Below are 26,154 nucleotides of genomic sequence, written 5' to 3'. Positions count from 1 at the left end.
ACGGCTTTTCATGCGAGCCCATTTTCAACCTTCAAATAGAAGTCCTGAGGAGAGAGCAACAGGGGGCTGACTTTGAGGTGCATTGTTGAGAAATTAAATTTACATCAAAATGCCATCCCGATCCCATGTAGCAGCTTCATCTAAAAGTCAAATGGATTTAACAATGTTCAAAATAACAAAAAAAAGTACAAGCACTTACTTGTTTATACCACTCAGACCAGTCATGAGGCATCAAAACAATGAACATTTGAGCTATGATTTACTCTGTTGTTTTGTGCGCACTCACTCCCTTTCTCAGCGGGCACAGAAAAGTACGAGCCAGACGACATTGTACAACAAGCCCAGCGAAATATTGTCAAGCAGTCCTCCCCTGAGATCCTGCTTTAATTCCATTAAAAAGCAGCTATCTGTTCATAAACATATTTGCTTCCTTAAGTTGAGCAGCGCTTGGGTACAAATATAAGTGGCCCAGTTCTGGGAAAAAAAAAATACATTGGCATAAATTGGCTTAAATGTTACTATTCATAATACAGGCTTTTAATCATCGGCGCTACAGGGGAAAAAAGAAAAAATGGAATGACATTAGGGTATAAATTAAGAGTCTCCATCCTGATCATTACTGTTTGAGAGCACCCTGTGCAACATCATACCAGGTCAGTTGGATAAAAGACCCTCGATCTTAATTTGCAGCAGATTTTGCTTTTAATAATTGTGTTAATGTTTCCACAAGAGAATCTACTCCTTACTTACTCTAGACTTAACATCTCCTACACGCACACATGTAGGATATATATATATATATATATATATATATATATATATATATATATATATATATATATATATATATATATATATATATATATATATATATATATATATATATATATATATATATATATATATATATATGTATATATATGCAACCCAAGCTCAAAAGCTCAGAAAACAGGGTTTGGGTTTACATCAAAGTAACGTGAAAAAAAAACATGAAACAAAATACACATAATAATAAATGGAATAAAGTAGTTTTATTTTCTGGAGTGTGTTGACAAGTTGATAAGTGGCCGTTTGTTCACAAATGGAAGATAGAGGAAGTAGCATGGCGCTTCTGCATGTCAGAGTAGTTTGGTTCGGATTAAATGCTTGCTAACATTGTTTAGTCTATTGAAAACATTCATTCAGACTGCGGAAAAGTGGCCATGAGTCTTTGCATGTCCAATCCGTGTAGCCGCCATATAGTAACTTCCACGCATTGAGAGCTACCGTAATTTCCGAACTAGAAGCTACTACTTTTTTTTTTTTTTGCACCCTGAACCCAGCGGCTGACAGAACAACGCTGACCTAAAGTGTGTTGTGCAGCCAAAATATTGAGTGCCATCACGTCAAACCGATCACAAAATCACAGGGTTTTATTGACCATAAAGCGCTCAAAATGCGTCCACCAGCTCTGGAGGACCGGAGACGAGAAGCAGCAGGGGAGTCCGGCTGTGATGTCAAAATTCGGACACATTTCTAGCGCTTTAATGTCAATAAAAGATGTGACTGGTTCATGATTCAAGTTCAAAACTTGAATCGACTTTGTTTTATGAGTCAGTCTCAATGTTGGACCCCCTTTTCAAAACTAGGTTATAAGTTGTCCTCATGCATTTTTAAGCCGGGTGCACCAATGACCTTTCTACAGTGCAGACAGCACCACTGCACCCGCGGCTTATGGACCGAACAATATCTATTTTCCATCTTAAATTTTGTGTGTTCAGATAATATTCAATTGCACTCTGTAGTCCAGAAATGACGTTATTTATATTCTATTATGTCACAGTTCTTCTCAAACATTGACAAGAAGAGATAGCCAAGGAGACTCATTTGAAAAGATTAACCAGAAAATCAATCAGATATGAGGAGCTTAGCGCATTAAAGCATTTAGAGAAGGTGACTATAATCTACTCAAGTTCAAATGGAACATTAAGTGGAGAAGAAATGGAATGTGTCTTTCGAAGCTGAATGATTGATGGTCCCAGACAGGCTGGTCTCGTGAGAGGTTTGCAAGCAGCGAGAGGGGAAAGAGATAAGTCCCAGCGAGTGCCTGGGAAAAGATGTTTTGTCAATACGAAAGGTCAGAGGAGAATTGATGGACTGATGAGATTCAGACAACAGCTCAAATCACACTTTGTAACTATGAATGTGAGTTCCCACCTTGAGGCAGATGGGAACACACCAAAAGAACAGAGCAGATGACTCAGCGTCAGGATGAGCCAGTTTGCTCCAACATCACTTCTGTGAGATAAACTCATATCAAAGGTCTCTGCACAATGATATGAGTTCATACTTTCATCGCTGCCTAAATAAACTACTACAACACTCTCCTGTCTACCGTCCCAAAGAACGGCATCTACCTCTGACTCTGCAGCTAACAAGGACCATATCACAAATCTTTGCAATGGCCTCCTGTGACCTTCAGTATTTATTGGTTTATAAATCTCATAACAGCTCATAACTTCATAACAGTTCTTTTGCCATAGCAGCCCACTTGGGGTTTTTGTTCCTTGAAACGAAATAAATAAAAAGAATACAAATAAAAATGAATTAGTTCATTACATTTTCACTCACCCAGCCTCTTTTAGTAACCTGAGGGAAGCACAGAGAAGAAGCTAAAAGATGCTCAGAAGGAATTTATGTGAAAACCAATGTTTTATTGTTTTCCAAATAAACTGATGATCACTTTTTTGGTCACCTCAGTTCAAGCAGACAACCAAACACGCCTTTCCAAAGGAGGCGCTCCATATTAGACAAACCAGTTCGTAGGATGGGGTCGACTTTGCCCCCAAGACACAGCAGAGCCATTCAGTTCCTCCCTCCTGCTCAGTATGCGTCCGCAACATGTGTTGAATCCACTGACGCGTCAGTAACTGTTGTAGAAAATTGTTTATTTGAAACGTTGCGATGCTTTGACGTTCCTAATTAGCAAGACAAGGTGTTGCTCAATTTATTTTTTATCTCCGGAGCAGGTGGTGTTTCCTGAGACGCGCTTCTCACCCGCCCTGAGAGAGCTGGTCTGCTCTTTGAAATCCTTGCATGTCCTCACTACAATGTCCTGTTTAACACCTCTAGTGTAGGGGCTTGACAAGCTAAAGAAGTAATCCTACCAATATATTTAGTTTTAGCCCATGAACTTTTTTCAAAGACTGATTCCAGGTACATTTAGCTTGAATTTTTGTTCTTCCAAACTTGAAAAAGAGACTTCTTACCAATACTTTTTAGGTTAAATAATCACTATCCATTGACGGATAATTCCAGTAATACACTTTTCTGCCAGATACTAGTGTTTACTGTATGTCATTCATTTTCCCCAAACTTTTATAGTGCCGCATACAATGACAAAATCACGTCCAACAACTTTCTTAAACAAAAAAAGACTGCTCTCCTCCAATGTGGTCACTTGTGAGGATCAGAAGATCGACAGCCATTCATTCTGCTTTGCTTGAAACCCCAGTCTCCAACTATCCACCCATGTATCCATCCATCCTTTCATCCTTTCTGGGATTCGCCCCGAGACTCCTTCTGAAAAGATGCAAGAGCAACGTCGCCTGGCTTTTCTCACAGTGACGGAGCGGGCGTCTGAACCTCTCATTTATATCTGCAGTCTTGTTCTTTCAGTCACTACCCAAAATCTGTCGCCATATGTGCGAGTAGGTCATAGATTGACCGGTAAATCAAACGCTTCATCTTTGCATCACTGCAGCAGACTGATACAGAGGCCTCATAAATGTGGACACAAATCTATTTGCACTCCATTTTTGGCTCACTTGTGAACAAGAGCCCAGCCTGCATGGACTCTTCCACCTGCAAAAGCTACCACCCCAACCCCTCTCCCCCCTGGGGTACATAGCTTTGGATTTTCATGCCAAGCGGCTTCACATTTGGCCACGAGGCATGAAGTAGGTGGTCTTTGTCTAAAGGAACGAACAGCACCAGATCATCTGCAAAAGTCAAAACCTCAAACTGTTACATGAAGAATGTCCATGTAGCTGATATATATTCATAGAATTCCCAGTCTCCTTCTTGGTTTTTAGCATATCTCATATGTAATATTTATGTCTAATAATGTCCTTGGCTAAAGCGCAACCGTCAGCTTGCCAATTCCCCACAGTTGGACCACAACAAGAGTTCACCCTGCTTCATCTGCAAGTCAAGAGTCAGCTGCTGTTGCTTTGGTTCATTTGTCAGAATACATTGCAGGATGATAAAAAAATATACAGAGCGTTGCCTTTAATGCGTAATACATGACAAGTACGGCGTCTACCTGCTGCCTCATCTCAACCGTCCAGCCACATAGTTGACATGATGGTGGTTAGTGAGCATAATGCCGGTTGACAGACAGTGCTGACTGATGAGGACGCTGCCTCAGGAAGTCACACTTCATGCACAGTGCACACATTTTTTTGTCACTTTGCTGTTAGTAGGTTGCCTTAATGAACTGTAGCAGGTTGTGAAGCCTGCCGGCGTCAAAGGCTCGTCTGAGCATTGTTACTCCACAAGCATTTGTAATGATCCAGCTGCTTTATTTATCCGGGGAATGGAAATTGAGCTCCTTGACATTCAAGAATATTCCACCGAGGAAGACAGAAGCACACTAATAAATTGTCATGCAAATGCGTAGACATGCTGATGTTCTCTGAGGATGCTTTGGTTTGAAAATGAAAACAAGACACTCGTGGTTTTTTTTTTTTTTTTCAATTTAAAAGTACAGTCCTTCTTAAGCTGATCAATGCGGAGCGCCTTGCAGTTGTTTGACCTGAGATGGTGGAAGGTGAATCCCGCTCCACGTTCTCCTTCTCATTCAGGATAGATGTTTTTTCTGTGCCTAGAACTAGATTTTTCTTTTGCTTATATCAAGGGATCACATGGATATAGTGTTTGGTTAAGTTTTTTTTCTTTTTGCCTTCAACTTTTCTCATTTCCTTAAGATATCAGTTACAAAATGACCACCAAGCCTTTAAAACATTCAAGAACAGTTCTGTTTTATTTAAATTTTTTATTCATTTTCAACTGAAGTGAAGGCGGTTGCCAAACAAGGGAAAGAAGAGACACATTGGAGGGTACTTTTGTACTGTTTATCGCTGCATCAAACCGGATGGCTATATGCGGCTGTAAAGCAGATAAACTCTTAGCATGGCAAAAGAGAAACAAACCGTTTATTGCCGTGCGAAAACGGAATAAAAAAATGAGGGATCTGGAATCCTGATCGATAGATGCTCTACAATCTCCTTCTCTCAAGTGCACAAGGCAGCACAAAAGTCATCAGGTAATAAAATAGCAAACACACCTCACAAACACTGTTCCTTAATATCCTGACTGAAAAATAGTGACTGAATACACATAAACTGTACATCTTTTATTACTGATGAATGTGCTTTATGAGCTCATAAAAACAGACACACAGCAACATTTAGCTGAGTTGTAGCATCAAGCAACTGGCCAGTTGCGTTTCAAAATACATTAATTTTCACTTCATACAGCAGGTAAACGGTCGCTACTTCGGAATTTTGCTGACTGCTGAATAATTGTTGAATTTCAGGGTCAATTCCAGCCAGCTTTTGTGATGTTGATGAGCAAAGTGAAGCTGAAGCAGACTCCATTATCCTTTCGGAGTAGGAACCTCCCAGGAGGTTAAGCAGTTGGCTGGCATTTCGAAGGTGTCTGATACAACTGATGGTTCCTCTGTTGATGTGCGCCGACAAGCGGGACACTAAATTCTAAAAAGCTCCTTGCCACAATTACAATAGCCTCTCTTGTAATATGCTGAAGATGAGGGTGGAATTCCAAAATGAGCCAGTCTTTTTTTTTTAAAGCACAGCGACTGCATTCCTTCATCTATCATGATACCTACAGGGAAGGAGAAGCTGAGAACGAATCCAGTCTATGTTTGCGACCTCATGGATGTGTCCAGGGTGCTTTACTTTGTTGGTTTCGGTCAGAGAAAACACAAATGAATGTATCGTTTGTTTAGCACATTCCGTAGCAACGCTATCTGACACAGTCATGTAGCAACTGAAGGCGTCTTATTTTCAACGTTTTGGAGGTTTATTTTTCATAGTTTGCCAGGCTTAAACACTGATGCATAACACTTTTTAATGGCATTATTTTTGTGTCATAATTCTGAGCGATGCTAGAAATTGTATAGAGCGTATCAGCAATATTTTGAAGGATGCACTCAATCTCCATGTATTGTTTGTGTCGCCGTTTGTGCAAAACAGTGTGAGCTATGTCGTGCTATCAAACTGAGGCCTTTGCATATTTGCTATAAAGTGTTTCAATGGACAGGTTTTAGAGCCAAACACACACACATTTGTTTGTCTATCTGTGTGGTGACCTGTCATTGACATAATGGTTTCCCCAGCTTCTCATCTTTAACTTCTCAAATGGCTTATCTTAACCAGGGCTCTGAGCCAAATTAAAACATATAAAAACCAAGTTGCTTTTGAAGTTTTCATCCTCAAATTAAGGCTTTATTTTGTTGGGGCTGGTAAAAACATCCCCACATAAGGTTCCTGCATGGAGCACGTGTCCAGGCTGCTTTACTTTGTTGTCTCTCAATAACTATTTAAAGACATGAGCACCTTACCATATTTACTGTATGAGTATGACACTGAAATGTTCTGATTCCTTAAAGTTCTAACACTCTTATTTGGTCATTGCAACGGTAACAGATCTGAAGGAAATACTGACAAGCAACTGAGCCAGTGTAAATATTAATATGTATTAATGTAGTTGCCTCGAACTCATCAGTCCAGACACTAAGCAGCTGTCCGTCACACAGCTTCATGCTCCACAAGTACTAGAGCTGCAACTGGGTTTTCGTCTACCTTGTGTCTCCTCCAGTGAATACTAAACCAGGTGTGCAGAGTTTGCCAAAGGGGAGGCGACGGATTTCCTCTTTTGTGGAGTGTGAAAGGAAAAATAAATAAATAAATAAACAATCCCTTCACAAAAAGACCCACACTTTGTGTAAGCAGAAATCAATGTTTGAACTTTCTCTGTCACTCTGGAGTCATCAAATATCGGCCAGTTGTGTATTATAGTCCCCTATTCTTCGACGCAGAAGTCATCCTTTCAACATTGCGTGTTGACACATGAGGTGTTCAATTGAAACATGTTTTGCCTTCTGTGGTAACGCTGTCGGCAGAGCAGTGGTTGGGGTCAGGGCTGAGGCATGGGGTGGAGCTTAGACTCCATTCAAATGCCAACTGTATGCATCAACATGAAGTGTGGAAGACATGCTCAGTTTAAAACATCTGTCGCCTTAGGGTTGAGAATGTGTTGGTCTGGTCCATATTATTTACATATTTGTGTCCAGGGGTCTCAAACCGGTCCTCAAACTGCCGCGATGGGTTCAGGTTTTTGTTCCCAACCAGAAGAGGACTGGTTAACCAAAGTGTGGTTAACCATTGTGTGGTTGGAACAAAGACCTGCATCCTCAGGACCAGTTTGAGCATGCAGCACTGTCAATGTAAATGGCCATGTAAATGTAGATGGCATCCAAATATCAACACTGAAATCACATTTTTCACACTGTTAAATGGCTCCACAGAACATTTTTTTCTCCCGTAGCTGCTTACTTTTGATCCAAAAAGTAGATGTTAATTACTGTTGTTGAAGTGCGTCTCCCTGCTGATCGCTCACCCAAGTCTCCCACCAACTACTCCTCTGTTCCTCCATCTAATTTAAGTATCACAGCAGCATGTAGAGAACACACAAAGCAACATGCCAGAGTTCCAACCGTGGCGGGACTAGACTCTTCCCAAGCCCACTATTTCTGGTCGCTGCAACAAGTAGATTCAGTTTTTTTTTTTTTTTTTCCTCTCTCTGCTCGACAGGGTAACAGGAAGGTCAGGAACTTGTCCAGATGAAATGAGATCCGGCATGCCTTATCTGATATCTTGTCGTCTAACAAGGCTGACACAAAAAGCAATAACTGTCGACAAGCAACTCGACTTTTTTTCCTCTTCTCTGTTTTCGCCGTTCTGCGTGACCGTGAGAGAGAAGTCAGAAAATTGTATTGACCACCACTCTACACTGAGTGAATGTAAGTGTATATTTACATTATTTTTTAAATGTTATTTTAACATATTGTATTTAAATTAATGCATGCCTATATACACTGGTGTAGTACTTGTGTACACTGTATTTTCTTTGCTAAATGGATTAATAAAGGTAAAAAAAAGGCATATAATTCCTGACACTGTCTATTATGTCACCAGTGTGCAAGAGCAAAAGAAGACACCAAAGCGTTTTTGGGGCAGGTTTACACACAATTTGCACATGCAAAATCTTTACTCGTGTTACACAGCTATGTCTCAATACAGTAGACAACACATCATCTTTCGATGGGCAAGACAGTGTGTGCGAAATGAATGGGATGTTTGCTCTTGCATGTTCGAGTCAGACAGAATACAAGGAAAAAGGAGAAGATGAAGACAACCCAAACATTATTTCAAACTCTTAAACCTTTGGGATCCTTTTGGGAACCTTTCCCTAATTCTCTAAGATCCATTGCAGTTGAGACTCTGTACCCCGAGACCATAACCAAAGAGGGGGGTGAGACCAAGACAGAGACCAAACTGAATACTGAAGCATTAGCCTATTAACCATGGAGACACACAATGATTTATTCCTGCAAAATAAATGGTACTCCGTTTATATGTATTCAATAATACACAAAGAAGTAAAGAAAATGTAATAATTTTACTGGAACAAACTAGTTTACTGGTTTATTTTGTGACAATGAAGCCCTGATATATAAACACAGTTTGGTGGCGTCATTTATGTGTCATAATCTTGAGTGATGTTGAATCTTTGGAGCGCCTAAGAAGTAGCGTCGCGTGCACATAAGTGATATTTTGAAAGTTGTGCTCAACCTCAACGCATTATTCGTGTCATGCCCAGTGAATGCATAGACAATGTAGCAATTTAGTGCAAGCAAAAAGGGACCTCTGTGTATCTGCTTCGAAATGTTTCAATGCACACGCTTTAGAAGAACACACACATACGCACGTTTGCATCTCTATCTGTGTGGGGACCTCTCATTGACATAACTTAACCATCCAAAACAAACAGCTCAACAACATTTAAACCCACTTATAATGACCGAGTTAGTCTGAAGTTCTCATCCTCAAATTGAGGCTTTACCTCATGGGGGGCTGGAAAATGTCCCCACAAAAGAACAGGGTCCGCGACAGGAGGTGTTTTCAGAATTGGTCCCCACAAGGACAGATAAACAAGTACACGCACAAACGCACATATTGCATGCATATTTTATAGAAACCCGCCTCATTTCAGTCCGTGCATGAAAATAAGGTTTGCAAGTCAATAGCAGGAAAAAACTACCTCCCTAATCCATGTTTAACCACCAGTCCCAGCGTGATACATATAAGCCCCTTTTCAACCATCAGTGGTCATTATCTGCAGCACATTAAAGCCCCACAAGGAATGAGTTGGATGATACTGGAGTTGTTGTTAAATATGTTGTGTGCGGGAAAGATAATGAGAAGTGATCGTGGATTATTTTAGATTTTTTATAATACTTTTGAGGGATGTTAAACATCAACTTTATTGAAAGATGAATTATATCCTTGAGCACCGCGTCCTGTTTTTCATCAATATTTACAATTCTTTGTCTATAGATGGCCTTCACTGTGCTCTCATGGTTTGAATGACTTTTTTTAAAAAAGCTGCACACATTTAAAAGAGAAGTATCAGCATCTGAGAAGTCCTTATACACTACAGCTTTTTTAAGTCAAAGATTGAACTTCTGGACCCTAAGATCTTAACAGACTTTTCCTGTGCTTTTAACACTGATAAACTATATTTTTCAAAAGATCTTGATTAGGATTTTTATTATTATTATTATTTTGTTTTTTTCAAGCAGTGAAACCAGTTAAATGTGAAAATAAATGGAAAAATCAATGCCAGTTTCCTTTCTTAAAGGTACTGAAGGAGCAGCCTGACTAAAGAGCTTCTGTGGGCCACATGCTACCACAACAAAAACAAAAATAGCTGAGTGCACAACAGAGAAAGATGAATGGTTGCGATGAGACATTTATTCCGAGCCGGGCTATAACAAGCCTGACCCAAAAACCTGTTAATTTCATTTTTTATTTTTTCAAACAGTAAGGTCTTCAGTATTGGCAACATATTTACACTCCATAAAAAACTTATAGTTATGAGCATATATTTACACAGCATTCATGTAAAAAAAAAAAAAAAAAGACAGGAAAAAAGGAAGTCAAAAATACGATCTGTTTGGAGTCAAAACCCAAATAACATTTTGTGATGCAGTTATTCAAACATATGTTGCAGCTGCTTTAAAAATATTTTTCTTTTCATTTTGCCTTTTGCAAACCACTTGCTCGCTAAACCCCACAAACTTCTTCACTAAGGGCTGAAAAAGAACAAGTGACCTTTACGCGAGCAGACTCACTCTTTAAATCTTTACTCCAAATATATTCACTTGCTGGATTTTCAAGGCTGTCTGCATCCAAATCTGTTCATTTAAATGCAGTGGGCGTCTCTTTCCTAAAAGATGCATATTTTATGTGTCAGTTTGTCATAAAATCTAAGCTAGCTGAAATAAATTTTAAAGAACTGCGGCTTTGAATTGTCAAAAACATGTATTCTAAACATCTACAAAGTCTATGGACGAGTCAGTAAATGAAACAAACATGTGGATCCATTTACCAGTGACGTAAAGTGAGATGGACAGATGTGTAGGATTGGCCAACTCCATACTCTCTGTAAAGTACTCATTGACCTGTGAACGTTTTATCATTATTTAAAATGAAATGTAGCCTTGAATGACTCAATCGAGCGCGCTCGGCCGTCCTCATTATGGACATTAACACCAACAGCTTGCAGAATGAGTCCCAGCCTGCTGAGCCTCCAGTGTCCATGTCAAACTCTGAGCAAATTCACCCAGGACATGGCGAGAATTTCTCTGTGTGTGTGAGTGTGTCTGTGTGTGAAAGTCAGTCAGATAGATCCCGGGAGATTTTTTTAAATTTTTTTACGACATGTTCCATATGTGTTTTTCAACCATCTGTTCCTTCATATTTTTTTTAAACACAGTGTGATGAATTAAAAAATGCATCATAAGGAGGATCGAAGATTCAGACAGCGGTATTTGCCAGATGTTGATAAGCAGGAAGCTCAAAGTGGGTCGTGAGTGCATGTATGTGGGAAGTAGCTTGGCTGTGGGGGGTCTGATAGTGACGGGACAGACACACTAGAGCACCATTGAAAATTTGTCAGGCTGATCACACAGGAAAAGGATGGTTTAAGAGCGAGTGACTATATATATATAGTCGCTGTGTATATTTTACAGGCTGCTGTAAAATGTTCATGTTGTTATATGCATATATATATATATATATATATATATATATATATATATATATATATATATATATATATATATATATATATATATATATATATATATATATATATATATATATATATATATCAATGCATTTTTGTCATGGCAAAAAATAAATAAATAAATAAATAAAAATGTTTAAGTTTAAGCTAAATAACCAATGTAGGAATGCAACCACTGTTTCAATTCCATCTGAGTTCGGTGTGAATGCAACCTAGTTCATTTCAATATGTGGTGGATGCTGTGTTTATTGTTTATAATAAAGCATTTACATTAGTGTCGGACCGACTTTAGAGGCCGTAATGGTCTGCTTTTATTTACACACATTGGACCGACCTCACGTTTATCTCACCAAACACGTTGCATCCTTCATGACCTATTCATTCATAACAATGAAAACACAGATATCGCCCTGGTGAGTCCCACCATGATACACTCCTTCATGACCAGATTGGGAGCAGAGTTAGAAGAGTCAGGGATTCACTTCAAAGGCGATGGCCAGCCTTCCGTGTTGCATGTTGGCTCTTACTGTAAGTGCTTCAATGGAGGAGGAAAGCGTGGTTTGGGTTAGCATGTGACGCAGGTGAGTGACAATCTGAGGCTTTCAACTCTACGTCTTTGTAGATGTCACTTGCTATATATAGCACCTTAGGCGAGCTAATGAAATGATCAGATGCTACGATTTATATACCAAGTAGTGATGGGCAGATGAGGTTTCATGAAACAGTGTCCTGATTTTCAGAGGCCACCAGACGGCACAGGCTGCTGTAAAATGTTCATGTTGTTCAATGAGACCTCACATTATCTCTAAACCAAGAGCGCCATCTAGTGGCCTCTGAAAATTAGAACACTGTTTCATCAATCCTGCAATACTGCGACAGGTTAAGGAGGCCAGAAGGTTTGGACACTTGGAGAGGAGTGACCGTGTTGGACGAAGGAAATACCAGGACAACCCAGTGGCATGAGATGGATGAGGCTGACTTGCGATGGCGACCCAAACTTTTTACCAAACTGTTGAAAGGGAACTCTTCTCTAATTCTCTTGGAACCATTGTAGTCGAGACCACATGACACAAGACCAAGACTGAGACCAAACCGAATACAGAGGCACACTGTAAGTCAAAAATCACACAGAGAAACACGTTTATTTCTCAAACTTCATACTCATTTCGCCTCCCAAAACTAATAAAGAAATAAAATACTTTCATTGTCACTACTACAACCTCACATTGGGGAGGATCGGCATTCACACTCCAGGGCACTTGAGCTGACCTTCATTACGCTGGATCAGATCTTCAGAAAGGTACATGAGTATTTGCCTCCCACATAAACAGTTGATGATGAATATTTAAAGACATATTTTTCCCTGCCTACAGTCATCAATGAATAAAACAAGACTTCATCATCTGAATAAAAGTAAATTGTTAAATAGACAACATGACATTGAACAAGTGATTAATATCAAACGGCGCAAAGGTCCAGAACTCCATAATCTGCAGATCTTTATTTCTTGCGTAGCTTGTACAAACACCCACACACAGTTGTGAAACAAATGAACTGTATTGGAGGGACGCGGTGGGCTGTGAGCGGTAGGGCGTCGAACACCACATCCCTCCATGGCACTCACACAGACATCCAGACATGGGGATGATTTAGTGATAATAATAAACCAGTGTGTATTTTTCGCAAAGCTTGGCTCCAACTTTTGCCAGAAGATGAACACGGACCGCCGTGCAATGTTGTATTTTTGGCTCTATTTTTATGGCTCTTCTTCATCCTGCTTCTAATTACATTTTCTTTGTGGAGGAGGTGATCCATCACCCTCAACTGACCAGCTCATGTGGGCCTGGTCACAGTGCTGGGGATAAGTAATGGAAACACTGGCTTTCAGAGGCTCATGCATATTCAATGCTATTGGATGTGTTTCCAACATGGTTGACTCTCTCGCATTTAAACTAGCATTTAATCCCGCTTGCCTTGGGAAGTCGGTCTGAAAACATTTATTATGAAAGTCAAAGTGCATGTCATTGATGTTGGATATTAATAAAAGAGGGGATTGTGACTTGGTCACATGGGTTAATAAAAGTTGTTAAAGAAGGTCAGTTGGCAAACGTCAAGCCCATGACACGTACTATTAACATTGAACGCTGGCTATAATATATAATATATTTTCAAAATAGAAAAGTAGAACTATTTTATGTCACATGTATTGGTTATAAATAGAATAATGCTGGCATAAATGATGCTTATTACTGCAGCAGCCCCACACCAATAAGGCTGTCGGTTTGATCTTGGTGGGACCGATTAATAAAGTGCCGATTATTTCATGTTTCCTCCATTATTCTGTTTCCAATACTTTGGCCAGTTAAAAAAAATCATGCAATATTTACCATTCATTTCAGAATCCTCAAACAAACTGTACATGGACATAATTTGCCTTTGTACTATTTTTTCTCACCACGACTGAACTGAACCATGCATAAGTGATTTTATTCCTCACCTGCCTTTGAATAAAAGGGTCCGCTCTTTTGCGCAACTGACTTGATCGAGGCAATATAATGCCACACAGTGTGTTACAAGTCTGCAGAATTGCTTGACAGTCCTTGAAGGGTGCATTAAAACAAAGTGGCCTGGCCTGAAACTGTTTCCCTGTAGCATTTGTCTCTGCACTGCTCAGCACCTCCACTTGTTTTGGCCAAAGTGAATGGTCCTCTGGATCTTAATAAGCCTCCAATAAATAATACTTTATCGCTTGTTGTCATCCTTTATATAGCAAATTAGCTTGTGTGCGCCGTCCAGTCATGAAATATGTTTGTTATGGCAAAAATAATTTTGATGTTTGATATTTGATGTCTGCAGAATTGTGAAGTATCTCTCTCTCTCTCTCTCCCCCTCTCTCTCCATATATATATATATATATATATATATATATATATATATATGCAACAGGTCTTCATAGCACATTTCTTCACAATTCCATGGTCATGACATCAAATTTTTTTCATCGGTTAAAAAAACACATTTCATTGCTGACTCATACTGACATTTCTAGAAACCAATTCAAGTCTCGTCATTTGATATGCATTGTAGCGGCGACAGCATACATAAAGGGTTAATAAATACCCATGTCTGAAAAGGCATTGAAGACTGCTAAGTCTCCTCTGTTTCTTTTCCTCATGGTAAATGCGATTACCTGAAGAATACATAGATTCAGGTGTCGCTGCTCAATTATATAATAGAAGAAGCTGAACAAAGGCCTTGAGAAAGACTTGAAACAGCTCATTTTAGCCAGCATAAAAGGCAAATGTTACTTCAAGAGATACAGTCAAATGAGAGACGGTGCAGCGTGACGGTGTTGCATCAGTATTGCGCTGCCGTATTGCAGTCGCTCTCATTGATTGCAAAGACGCCGTTCCTACCATGACCGATGATTGTACCTGAGCCTGACAGTGAGCTGCATCACACTCCGCTGGCTTAAAATGAAAGCAGCAGGCGTCCCGATGTGTGGGTGTGTGTGTGTTCCTTCAGACACAATCAGAGCGTTTCCCGTGGACCATTTATGTTCACCACAAACTGTTTGGAGACCATTAGCATCATTGCAGTTGCGTGTGCTCATAGCGGGGTGACGGCGCTGATGGCAGTAATCACAGGGACGCACTGTGCGTGGCATTGACTCTAGGTGGAGTTCTGATGGTGTGAAAGTGGAAAGAGGCTGCACGTGTCGTAATCTCCCGGTGATTGAGAGGCACGCCGCCAGGTCACCCAGAGACCATGCCGCACAATGGAGCTCACGTTTCCTCGCCGCTACAGGATTTATAAAGTGGCTCGATAAGAGACGGAAAGCTTGCTGTTGCCTGTTCGGTCAAAGTGCACCGGAGGCTATTTTATTCAATGGCATTTGGTATTCCGGCCGCAGGTGTGTTCTTCTCACCGACTTATAAATTTACCTCACCTCACAAAGCCTTTTAAGACATCCGAGGTCGAGTAAAGCCAGTGTTGAATCCAGTTGCAGCCAAGCAAGAGAATCCCTCAATGCTTTATTACTGTTGTCTCTACGATCCAGTGTCGTGAGTAAGCACACATAGCCAAACCAAGCAATCTGAGTACTTGAGGATTGCCTGCCACAATAGTAATGCTTGAAGCGCCAAATACCAAAGAAAGAATGATATTATATAAAAATAATAAACAACAATGTTTTAATCTCTTGAACAAAAGGAAGAAAAAAAAACACGAAAATAAACCAATTCTCACTCTCAAGGCGTCAGATACCGACTATCTTCAAGTGACTTCTGCATCTCATGTTGACGCTGAAGTCAACCTTCCACATTGCATGTTGATGCAATGGAATACATTTTTTTCCCTTTCCATGAGATCTTCCAAGTGGGCTGAGTGGCGTAGCTCATATATGGGACGAGGATTGGGAGCTCCCATCGCTGCTTCACTGAGGAAGTTGCTTCCGTATACCAGTTGACACATCTTCACACGCAGAGCTTAAGGAGCGCTATCCCATGGCTAAACGGCCCTCATCCCATTCTCTGCAGAGCCGTCCGGATCGCAGGTGACCCCACTCACCCATCCCAGAGTCTCTACAGCCTGCTGCCATCGGGAGGAGACTCCGAAGTCTCAGTCCCAGGACGGGCAGGCTCAGGGACAGTTTCTTCCACCAGGTGGTCAGGAGACTCAACACCCTCCCTGCCCACATTTACACCTGCTCCCCCCTACTGACTGCATCTAACCTCCTGATCCACATACGCACATGCACGGGTCATTTTCACTATTACGGGCCGGTGTAATCTGTAATCTATAATGCGTAATGGGAATTGCACTACGGCAACTCAGGGTCCTGTTAGTTGTTTTAGTTATTTATTCCCTTATTTGCCTTACTTTAGTACTTGCATGTAAATCTTATAGTTTATATTTTTATATGTCTACTGATGACTGTGCACTGGGAGGACTGCAATTTCATTTGTCCTGGATGTCTTGCATTTAGTATTCATGGCAATAAAGTTGACTTGACTTGACTTTTCAGTGATGCATGAACCAATGGCATCAGGATATACTGTGGAAGGCGGAGCATGTACTTCAATTGAAAGCCTAACATGTCAACATAGGACAAGATGGCCTCATCTTGACTCGCTCCCTCACTGATGCTGAAATGTTTGCCTTTGCGTAGCCCTGAAGTGTCTGCCATGCTTGCAAAACTGACTCTAGATAACTTACAGGAGGCTTCATTCTGCTGTGGACGAAACGTGTCTAAAGATACGCCTGAGACCAGGGAGCAGGAATTCAAGTACACAAGCGCTGCAATGTATCAAGGTTGATGAAATTGAAAGTTTTTTTAATTGGCAATGGATTAATTCGCTATCATGACAGGACAAGGTGCTGAGTTGTTTTTTTTTTTTCTTTTTTTTTTGTAATTTGTTTTATTATTCTTTGTGTTTAGACTCCCACAACACATGGCAATTTTTTGACCTGCAATTTCATGACATTAGAGCGTCATGTGAAGTGATATGTAGATGAGGTTACAGGGCACAGTATTTAAGGGTTGATGAGGTTTCACGAAACAGTGACTTTCTGCCACTAGATGGCACTGTCTGGTGTAAAGTGCTTGAACTTTATCAGGGGTGTCAAACCGGTCCTCAAAGGGCCACAGTTGGTACAGGCTTTGCAGAGCTGAAACAAAGACCTGCACCCGCTGCAGCCCTTTTGTGTATCAGTCTGACACCCACGAAGTAATCCAATGAAACCTCACATTGTTTCACATCTAGTGGCTACTGAAAATTACGACACTGTTTCGTCAACCCTGCAATACTGTTTCATGATACCCCATCAACCCATCCCGATTCACATGCTGTTATCTGACAGAATCAAGGCTAATGTGAAATGAAGAGAAAGGAATTCACCAAAACAATTCACTGAACTGATCTTGGACTCAATAATGAGTGTTAACTTGAAACTTGAAAACTTGGAGCCTGAGCCTTTGATGCTAAATCTTTTGAGCTTGATTTTGACCTTTCAGCCTTGCTGGGTAGAACTCTCGACCTCACGTTGCTACTGTACTGCCAACAGCTTTTGTTTAAAAACAAAACAAAACAAAAAAAAGTTGCTCAGTGGTTTTGCTGTGGGAAGAAAGAAACCCAAAATATCAACGCTGAAGCAATCAAACACAGTGGCATATCTGTTGGGATTTATCCATCAGCCTTTTGTAGACGAAGAGTCGTTTTCAAAGATGAATGTTGACGTCCCGTGGTATCTGATTTTCCCCTCAAGTTACCTGAGGACAATTGTCGTGAAAGACATTTTAATCATCTCTCGAACACCAACAGTTTACCTGCTGTGTGGAGATAAAACTATTTCCAGGGACATTACATTAGAAATTATTGTTGAGCTTAGTCATAGTTGCGTTGAAAGAAAACCACATCAATCTCTTCGAGAGGCCTTGGATTTCTTTAACAAAAAAAAAAAAAAAAAAGCTGTGTGCCTTTGTCTCCATGTGTTTATTTTTGAGCTTGACAGCAGTATAAAGAGTTCACACTTTTTCAAGCACTGGCTGAAAGGATCAGGATGGCTACCTTCACACTTGGTACCACAGCTTTCCTCATTTTCCTCTTATATCCAAACCTAATCCCACCGCAAATAGAATTACCAGGCACCGGATTGTAAAGATTTGCTCAATGAATTGACTTTATGACAAACAAAAGATCAAACTGGGGAGGACGGAATCTTTACAATAAGACGGATTTGGTGCTCTGAACGGGGAAAGGAAAGTGTGTTTTAGTTTGAAATAGATGGAAATGAGGCTGCGTGTCCCCTGTGTGACACTTCCCGGGGGGCTGAACTCGTTCTATGCCTTCTGATTTCATGATGGTGTTTTTAAAGCAGTAAAGCAAAACCTCACAGCCTCCGGATATTTGCTGCATTTATTACATCCACCTGCAGAAGCGCATTATTCCCCTCTGCTGACGTTTTAACAGACCACCAAGCAGCAATATTCGAATTTATTGAAGACATAAATTCATTAGATTTGGAAACAACTGTTTAAACATGAATATTTTCTTCGCGTTTGGGTGTCTTTTTATCGTACAGCAGAATCTGGTTCAGCTTTAGTGATGTGAGGAGGGATATCTTATTTACACATTTGGAGAGTGCTTAAGTTTTCCCAAAATGGCACCTTTGGAAGAAAGAAAATCACAGACAAATGTGTAAATATTTCTCCTTCAATAACAATTTAAAGCATATTGACACACGCAAAAGTCAAACAAACGAGTGCATTAGTTGAACATTACACCCTGTTATGGTCCGGTGATGCTCACTAGAAACATGCTGGTGAATGCCTCTGGGCAGCTATTTAAACCGCTGTTCTCTGCTTTCCAATGATTTTGGGATTTTCTAAATATATGTTAAATCCGGCTGGTTTCCAGATGGCTGTAACTAATGCATTCATTTGTCAAGCTTATTTGTGTTCTCCCTTGATAGTATAAGGCTGTACATTCAAGCCTCTGCGTTCTCTTCCCATCACACAAACTATCTGGTCTGGCAAGGTGAACAAGATGAACAGTCTCTGTTCTCCGTAAGTGACAATAAAAAGGCATTTGTCTTCCTTGTCTTTACGCATTTCCCAGCCTGGGTTGCCACAGCTAGTCATCCTCCTCCATTTTACCTGTCTTGACCATCCTCCCGAGTCGCACCTATCATCTTCATTTCCGTTCGTGTTGCATCCATGAAGCTCAGTGGTTGACTTCTTCTCGCCTCACATTCTTCATCCAACACCGTGACTGCTCTTCCTGTGTCTGAACCATCTGGCCTTGCAAATTTCTCCATATGGGCCGTCCCTTTCAAATGCCCATTTCTAATCATGTCCCTCCAAGTCAAGTCCAAAAACAGCCTGATCATCTCCAACAGTCTTTTAACCATGCATAATATCAAGTGGCTTTGCTTTCATCAACACAAATTCAGACCAAATATTGTCGTCAATGTGCCTCCATCATGTGAGAAAAACAAGATGCCATGCGGTGGTGAAACTGGTCATGGGAGGAGAACTGCTGTTGAAGAAAGAAGAAAAGAAATGGCCAACTTTGATTTAGAGAATAAAAGCTATGATAAAATGTCAGAGACAAGATGGTAATTTCATTGTGAATTTTATCAGCCGCATCTCACTTCCACTGCTCCACACACACTCTTCTTACCCTGTTGATGTGTCTCTGGTGCTCTTGAAAACAACTTGAGAAACAAAGTTCCGTAGTTTAGCACAGAGAAGGAGACTATACAGTAGGTGATGCTACTCTGGACTCTGTTCCCTTGAGTTTGAATCACACCAATGACCAGAGATTGTTGAAGGATTCAAGGTTTATTTTTTGACCCATAGAGATGATCTCACATACTTCACAGTCCTTATAAAACTATGGAAAATGGGTGAAATGTTGATATGGATTTTTTATAAATAATAATAAATAATTCATCCCAGACAAAATGCTTGAGCAATATTTTGTTTTTTAAGAGGCATAGTAACATAAAGCACAAATAAAAAGCAGTTCAGCAGGGGTATAAAAAGAAAAAAATAAAATCAAAACAACTAAAACTACTCGATATGAACCAAAAATAAATACATTAATACAATAAAATAAAATAATATAGTATGGAGGGGAATAAAACAGACAAAAATAAAGACAAAAAATAAGAGACAAAAAGTAAAAGTGTCAGTGATTCCATCACGTCTGCACTCTCCTCTTCACCTCCGTTGATTACAATTCTATTTTCCAGAAATGACGCCAAAATCTTGCAGTTTGATATTCACAATACTGTGCTTTGACTCAACAAAAAACAAAACTTTTTCAAGCACACTTCTTCTCCCAGCTAGAAAAGACAGTTATAGGTCAATGGGATTGAACACAGCCTCTCGCTTATGAGCTGAAGCACATTGAAGTTGCTGTAACTCAATCGCTTCTGGAATAACTTATTAAACTTGGCAATGAGGCTGGTGGAAACAGAAGTGAAACTAAACTGAATTGGATGGGCATAAGTTTAAAGAGGGCAGAACATATTTCATTTTGGCAACCGTTGCTGGAGTTAGGAGTATTTGCTTGTCTTTATTGTTTAGTTTCTTGATGCGCTGCGCGCTTGGATGTTCACTCTGATTTCACTTCAGCGTGACTCTATCCAGCCAGAGATGCTCCTAAAACAATACAGTGTTCTGTTCTCAAAAGATCAACATTATCTCATATGTTTTGAAGTGTACTTAGAAACCCAGCCTATAAACCCTCTGACTCTGGAGTTGAGCTTTTTAAAACAGCGCATGGTGTCCTCAGATGATATCAGCAGAAGTTGATATCACACTCATATCAGTGTATTTCTATGTCACGCTGTGCTGTTCAGGTGTGATGGTTTCTTTCCTCACAGCATGTCTGCATGTGTATTATCAGGAGCTGGCAAAGTAGCATTCTAGCACAATAATGAGTTGGCACGCGTGGCGGAGGTGAGGGCCAAAACGACTCTCCCCCAAAAAAGAAAAAAAAAATCCTTACTTTTTCTTGTTCTCCAGCTTTCCTCCTGTGTGTTTTTACATAGTACTTCTGTAAGTACAATGTGTGGGGAACACAGGAGGCGATGAGGAATCAGACTTAGTCACAGTAAAGGTCAACACTCAGAGTCCGGTCTGTGACTGACAGTGTCATGAGTAGGCGTCAGTGCGTCGAGAGAAAGCATCCTCAGCTTCCTAACCAGTCAGTCTGATTTGGCCAGATTTTATTTGGAATCTGCCTCACATCATCTGGATGAACGCACATTATAATGTTCTCTGGAACCAAATGCATGTTGAGAAAGTGATCCGGACGCGTCGTCCGTCACCACACACACACACACACCCACGCTGCATGAGCACACACTCCCAAACTTCTAATGATATCGACTTCACTGCTGTTTAGCCGCTTTGGGAAGAGTTCAATTTGCATCTATGCAGACGAAGACATTTATATTAACGCTCATGAATAAATGCAAGACTGACTCAAACATTGTGTCTCTTGGATCAACAGGCATTCATCATGTTGCATTTGGATTAGAGAGAGTTTTGTTGGTTTATTGATCTGTAGCGGGTTTGAGGTCGAAATTACTTTCAACCCCAGAACACCCTCTGCGCTAATCTTGATGGACATTTCAAAGAGTGTTTCATTGATTTGGCTTTAACGTTATTCTTGAGCCGTGTTTTACCACATTCACCAATCATTTTAAGCACTTTTGTGCTATTTACTGCCTGTTTAGTCATTCACCTCTAAAGACACGTGTAGTGGTGGCGTTGTCGAAAAAGCTTCCCACATTGACAGGACAAAAAAAAAGAAAAAATTAATTTAACACTTTAAAATTGGAATTATAATAAAAACAAACTTACATGTTTTCCTGTACAATGTAATGTTGCTTTTAAAAAACGCAATTTTTACATCTATTTCGGAGGATATTTGAAATAGATTAAAAACAGATAAATTAAAAAAAGAAGAAGTAATTTTGAATGCTGAATTGAGATGCTAAAAGGGCGAAACAAAGCTCCTTATCAATGAAAATGAGTGGGAAACCAGTTAATCTCTCAAACAAACAATCGACTTAATAATTCTGTTGGTCTATTATTCTTTTGATATTTCTATGTGTCCTCCAGCGACTCAAATAAAAGCCCACTTTCTCAGTGGGAAACATCAATTACGCCAAAAAAGAATTCATGATGCAGAAACTCAAGCAGAGATGTGTTTTTGCACAACGTAAGACACTTGCATATCTTTTAGACAGCAGGTGTGACTTGAAATACTACAACTGGCACTTACAAAATCCAATATATGAAAGACTAGCATGAGAGAGAGTTTCATAGGCTGCGGCATTTTCTTGAGAATGAGTGGAACTTGGATGAGAAGTAAGAACTAGAGATGGAACTAAGTCGTCGCTGCGGGTCAGATGACTACGCACCCCAGAGATCCATGCTGTGGCTCAGCACTTATAGGTATAGCAGAAACATTTCAGAGCTGCAACAGGCCAAAGATCGAACATGAAAGGGATGAAAAGCAAAGTACAGTACGAATGCAAAATCAAAGTCAGCAAGTTGTTCAATCAACTTCATCGTGGGCTTTGAGCTGGTGTCGACCAAAGCACATCTGAAACTGCTTTTCATGTGCCTCCTTTTCAGCTCCTGGACACTTGTACACACTTTCCCTTCTCAGATCTTGATTTAACACCTGTACAATTTAAACTGAGGCTGGGACTCAGATGAGCAACATCCATGATGGTGCAACGTCAAGATGCAGCGTGTGACCATCAGTATATTGTTTATTCCTGGATAACTTTGTTTCAGATTTGTCAAGGTATATTTTCAATTATTTATTTTTGAATTGTGTCTTCAGCGATACATCATCATGAGGTTTTGAAGATGATCCATTGATCTGTCCGAAAATAAACCAATGAGCTTCTCTAGATTTTGCTATATTAGACCACACCGTATATTTTAATGAGAAAATGACTTTCACATGGCTGTCACAACTGAGCTGAGGTTCCAGCAGAGTCATTGTATAATATACAAATGGCAGCACTTGCATTGAAAAAAAAAAGAGTTCAAGATATGAATAGCGTGACGTACACATCGATGGACCTCTTCTGCGCACCCTATCATCATCACGTGGGATCAAAACCTCCACATGAAAGTGTGGCCGATGCGACCGGAAGAAGAGGGTAACAATAGCGCGATAATTAAAGCCTTTTGGATATGCAACAACCCCACATTCTCCCTCTCATATTCTCTCCCTCTCACTGCTTCCCTCCCTCACACACATCTCTTCCTCTTAGGCACTAAAAGAGCTCAGCCTGATGTCTGTCATGAGAATGCAGCCATCCTCTTAAAGTGACATGTATTTACCTGCCATACAGAGTCCCAGCCTGCTTTTCCATCCATTAGAAAGCGGTAAACACATCCGAGCGCTGTCATCCACTAAGCAGTTGATTATTAGCTCAAAAATAATCTGCCACAACCTGCACTAATGCCATAGCAGCAGATAAAAATGGTATTGTGCGGCAAATTTCACATTCAAGAGGGAAGAAAAAAAGAAAGCTTTACAGGCCAAGACCTTTTTTTGTTCAGTTTATCACGCTCATGAATAGCCAGCATGAATAGCCTCCACCTGAAACAAGTATGGTGATTTTGCAAATGTGTAGATGTTTTTCTATTTGAACGTGTCATTTCTCCCAGACGCAGACCTTGCCTGCCAGTTTTATAGAGCAGAAACTGTACAGTTTGTATCGTCCAAAGAGCTTAAGATGCTTTATCCATTCGGTGGATTTGTATTGGTCTACATCGTTGACAGCTCTGGAGGTTTCCAACACACCTCTGACCTTTGCTTGACATGAAGTCGGCCAGTTGACCTTGACTCAGGGTTAAAGGGAAACAGTGTTGTCTGTCCTGCTGCACTGACGACACTCAAAAATTGTCACATATTTGCGGGCTTTTCTTTAGTTTGCCATCCTATAGTCCTTCACCAGCTGCTTTATATATATATATATATATATATATATATATATATATATATATATATATATATATATATATATATATATATATATATATATATATGTGCAGCTTTTAGAGTTGCAGCTCTAGTTTGGGTGTCTTAAAAATGACCCAGTTCTGTAGGCAACCGCCATGTCCTGCGCAGTAAATGTTATTTTCCTTCTGCTCAAGTTCTCTGATCTTTCCCGTCTCATTGCCCCCTCACTCATAAACAGGACTCACACATCACAAAGCAATTTGTCACAAATAAATTCTACTCAGTTTCCCCTTTCTTCACATAGATATTTAAACACAAGCATGTGCAGAAAGAGGGCCACCAACCAGCAAACGCTCATGTCAGCCAGTGCCATCTTGCATCAAAAAGACTGGTTCTTTAATTGCTCATGGACCTGTTGTGCTGGAACTGTCAGGGACTGCATTACGTGACATAGTGGACTTGAAACGTCCAAGTTCGGCCAGTTAATCTGAATCATGGCAGTGCCCCAGTTTTGCCAGTGTATATTAATGCCACTCCAATTAAACCAAGGCAACACAAATCATCACATCAGCATTTCGTTTCAGCACACGGAGACTTCAGGAGAAGATGAGTGGTACCTCTTCTGCTTCGACTTCATCCTCATTGTCAGTGGGCTCTGGTGCTTTGACAAACCACCACTGGATCTCCAAATAAACCGACGCGGTTCCGCTCTGGAACGCACACGCCATTTCTATGTTTTGTCCTTCTTTGACAGTCATGTTGGAGGGGAGATCCGTGAAGCGACCTGCAGATGAGGGGAGGCAGGGGAAGGACGTGAAGGAGCGAGAAGATATAGGGAGGAGGTGGGGGGGGGGAGCAAAAATAAAGCAATGGTCAAAACCACTTGCACCATTGGAACCTGAAGTGTGTTCATTAGACATCAAGAGAGAAAGTGCGCGGTGGCATCCATTTATATAAAACAGGCAGCGACTGAGTCCTGTAACCCGCAGCTGCTCCACACAGCCATTATAAGCGCTGTTTTTTTGACACACTTCTTAATCTGATCTGAAGTCATGCGTGTCTGTGTGAAGCAGCACGCTCAAAGATGAAACAGGATTTGTCTCATATGAACTTTTAGATGAAGCCAGTGTTGTGTTCGGAGGTTTAAAAAACGCCGACGGTCGTTGGGAAGCTCTCATGCACACTAATGAAGCACGTCTCTTTCAGCACCATGGACAGCGGAACTCTGCACCCCCTGGCTCCCGACACCACGTCGCACTTTTTTTTTTTCTTTTGCGGATTGACAGGTTTTATACGTTTAAGACTCGGTTAAGAAATGAGTTATCGCATGTGAGTTTTCCCCCCACAATCACCAGTTGCGTTAATGTGCGATCACCTCCCTCACCTCCTTGAAATAAAACACGCAAACGGGGAGAAGACGCGGGGCTGCATCTGTTGATAATACCAGCGATGCTGCGCACTTTTTACCAGACTTTCCTCGCTTGTCATCATGCAGTCACCGACACGGACGCGCTTTCTGGCACATCTTACCTTCGAACGAGAATCCGAATTGCACGCAAAAGGCAGTTAAGAAAACAAATCCAGCGGTATCGTGAGAGGTCCACATCATTCCAGGTTTCGAGCAGCTCTTCTTGTTTTTAAGCCAAAGGGGAAAGACGCGAATCTTTGCGGTGAAAGCCAGCAACAATTGAAATGAAAAAAAAAAAAAGAAGAAGAGTAGAATCACGCAGCAGCTGGATCGGAGTGTTTAAACGGGGTTTGCCAGAGACGGAACATGGTGGAGGGAAACGAAGAGAACTACAGCGGCACGTTGTTTAAGTTATTTTCCCGTCCTCCGCGGGAGAGAGTGTCGACGCTCCTGCTGCACTCAAGTCTGGGAATAAAGCGGGCTGCAGTGTTCAGCGTCTGCTGCTGGAGATACGTCAGTCCAGTGAATGACTGAGGCTTCCGCGCACGCGCTCGCGCACGCTCACCCACAGTGCCGACGTGAACGCGGGAACACGTCGCCTTGCCACATAGACAAAACGCATTATCATGACTCTTATTGATCCATTCAAATATCGGTTCTGAACAGTCGATAAGGCGGATATTTCACGGGTATGCAGTGCCAAACCTAAGGTCCAGGGACCAAATCTGGCCCGGAAATATAACTTTACATCACTCACAAGTGCTTCGGGAATATATAGTTGAATTAAAGCAAGTTCATTGCAAA

At 40.7% G+C, this 26,154-nt stretch overlaps 1 protein-coding gene across 1 annotated transcript in view; it reads right to left on the bottom strand.

Moving 5' to 3' along the window:
* Window positions 1-25,872, bottom strand: part of vstm2a (V-set and transmembrane domain containing 2A) — a 73,823-nt gene extending 47,951 nt beyond the window's left edge. The window contains exons 1-2 of the mRNA XM_053859492.1: window positions 25,473-25,872; window positions 24,560-24,726 (exon numbers count right to left, since the gene is read on the bottom strand). Of these exons, the coding sequence (XP_053715467.1) occupies window positions 24,560-24,726; window positions 25,473-25,551 (246 nt within the window). The 5' untranslated portion in view covers window positions 25,552-25,872. The remainder of the gene's footprint in view (window positions 1-24,559; window positions 24,727-25,472) is intronic.
* Between the last annotated feature and the right edge of the window lie 282 nt (window positions 25,873-26,154).

This window comes from Synchiropus splendidus, chromosome 3 (assembly GCF_027744825.2).
Source record: "Synchiropus splendidus isolate RoL2022-P1 chromosome 3, RoL_Sspl_1.0, whole genome shotgun sequence".
NCBI classification, from domain to species: domain Eukaryota; kingdom Metazoa; phylum Chordata; class Actinopteri; order Syngnathiformes; family Callionymidae; genus Synchiropus; species Synchiropus splendidus.
The sequence above is the reverse complement of the archived record's forward strand: the minus strand, read 5'-3'. Positions and strand labels throughout refer to the sequence as shown.